Source organism: Gastrolobium bilobum, unplaced genomic scaffold (genome assembly GCF_033153095.1).
Source record: "Gastrolobium bilobum isolate Gb01-03AN ecotype WA unplaced genomic scaffold, APGP_CSIRO_Gbil_v1 utg69924, whole genome shotgun sequence".
Classification (NCBI taxonomy): Eukaryota; Viridiplantae; Streptophyta; class Magnoliopsida; order Fabales; family Fabaceae; genus Gastrolobium; species Gastrolobium bilobum.
The window spans coordinates 109,706-112,071 of NW_026895438.1; the positions used below are offsets into that span (position 1 = coordinate 109,706).

At 39.9% G+C, this 2,366-nt stretch overlaps 1 protein-coding gene across 1 annotated transcript; it reads right to left on the minus strand.

Moving 5' to 3' along the window:
- Positions 1-838: 838 nt before the first annotated feature.
- On the minus strand, positions 839-2,087 carry LOC133311308 (uncharacterized). The gene is made up of 2 exons (XM_061512335.1): positions 979-2,087; positions 839-869 (listed from the first exon to the last, which is right to left on the minus strand). The coding sequence occupies exons 1-2, from the start codon at positions 2,085-2,087 to the stop codon at positions 839-841; spliced, it is 1,140 nt and encodes a 379-aa protein (XP_061368319.1).
- Positions 2,088-2,366: the final 279 nt, after the last annotated feature.

The following is a 2,366-nucleotide window of genomic DNA, read 5'->3' on the forward strand; positions in this document are numbered from 1 at the left end:
CGCGCGAAGTGGCGCCGTACCGGCGCCAACTGGCGCGGGTTGCGAGAAAATATTACCGTATTTTCGCGGGGGTATTTTTGGAAGAAGAAAAAGAGGCTTGTAAATAGGATCCTCATGACAGAATTAGGAATTCAGACCTATTCTACTGAGGGAGACGACGGCAGAGCTCCGGGAGGATCCCGAAGATCAAGTTTTTCTTCTCCTTTCTCTTTAATTTTATGCTTTTGGATATTGAATTATTTTTAGCCATGATTATGCTTGGCTAGTTCTTTTTATTGTAGTTAGGGTCACGAACCCTATGTGAACCCTTGTTACGACGGATTGGTTTACTTTTACTTTTTTATTTAATTATCTTTGTCTCTACCCTATGCGTATTTTACATTTTCTTTATTAGAACCGATCAATCTAATAATTGAAAATAGTTTGAGGGTTAGAACCCTAGATAGGAATATTGGGGTTTTAACCTTGAAAGGGGGTAAGATAACGGTTCATATGCATGCTAGGAATAGATGTGTGTTGAACTGCGGATGCCTAGATTATTGAATTCATTGCTTAAGGCCATGAGGAATATTGCAAGGAATTAGGGTTCCTCATGGGATTAAAGGGTTAACCTTGCAAGGAATTGAGGGTTGACTAATAATTATTTTAGATAATAATTTATCCGAGTAATTTTATAAATGAATATTTTTAAACCAATCCAAAGTAATAAGTGGGGATCATAAGGTGAGTGCGCTCTAGCTACAATGCTTTTCTCACATTTTAAAATCAATTCTCATTTTTATTGTCTATTTCTTAATACGAAAAATACAAAAACAAGTCTTTACTTTGGTTCTCAATTTTACACCAATCGACAATTATTTGTCACAAGCCTTTTGAACTTTTCCATTCTTGAAAGGAATAATTAATTGGTATTCGACCCAATCCCTGTGGAGACGAACTTTACTTACTTTATATTACTTGTGCGATCGGTGCACTTGCCGGTGAGCATCAATGGCCTTCTCCTTTAAATTCATCTTCTCTCTTTTTGTATTCCTAACCATTTGTCTTTCCTCCGAATACACTTGGGTTTCCTTCACAGACTCCATATTCCCCAAATTCTCATTCTCCTCAGCTACTGTCCTCAGAACATTGAAATTTGCACCCTTTACCCGGCTCCCATTGTGAATAGAGCTATCCTTAACTTTGTGCTCTGCTATCTTAGAATTGGAAGCCTTACTAGCACCCTGTTGTATATTCACTAACATCCAAGGGCCAAAAGATCCACCCTCCACGGTCTGATTTTGACTTACTTCCCTGCCCTCATCATTCCCTAAGTCAGCATTTCTCATTTCTTCTTCCTTTCCATCTCCACCAGGTCCAACTGTAGATTTAGAGCATTTTTCAGCTCTATGACCATACTGGCCACAAGAATAACACACTATATGTAAACCTTCATATTCAATCTTCTTTAACCTACCTTCTATTTTATAATCAGCCTGTAGGGGATTACTTAAATCCAGTTCCACACAAATCCGTGCAAATCTACCCCTAGCAAGTGAAGTAGTAGCAGCATCTAATTTGACAAATCGACCAATCCAATTCCCTATACTCTTTACTAATTTAGTATTTACATATTCAATAGGGAATTGAGGTAGTCTTACCCAAGCCATGACTCTGTTAACTGCCGCTTGAAACGGTTGGAAATCAGGTTCCCAAGCTCGAATCACCAAGTAATGATCCAAAATCACCCACGGGCCAGCAGTCAAAGCATGATCGAGGTCTTTTTTCTCTGAAAATCGCACTAGGTAGAACCCATTCTCCACATCTGTGATCATCAGCTGTCCTTCACGCGCCCACATATTCTCCAGACTTTTTTCCATAAAAGCTAGGGATAGTCTTTTCCCCAATAATTTGACATAAATCGCTTGATGCCATGGACGCCAAGCCTTCTTTTTGAACTCTTTGGAAAGCAAAAAATTGGTCCTTCCGTCAACCCTAACTTCGCATGTGACTTCTGGAACAGGTTGGGCATCCTCCTTACCTTCATCAGCTAACTCCTCATCTTCCTCCATCGAGTTCTCTTCCCCATTGGGGGGGCCACTCTCCATTATGCCTCAGTATCATTTCTTTATAGGACACTTTGTCGTGCATCCACTCATCATCTCTGGGCTTCAGCTGCTGATCGTGACTAAAAGTACCTTCCTGACGTTTTTTCTTCCTGGTTGACCGTTGGAGGTTGTCAATTTCCTCCGTCGAAGGCAATTTCTCTTCCGATGAGTTCATAGCGGCTGAACCCTAGCAGACGTTTTTAAAAAAATAGTGCTTTTTGTCAAAACTTGCTGATCTTGCTTCTTATTAGAACGTTGGAATATTTAAAATCAAAGAGA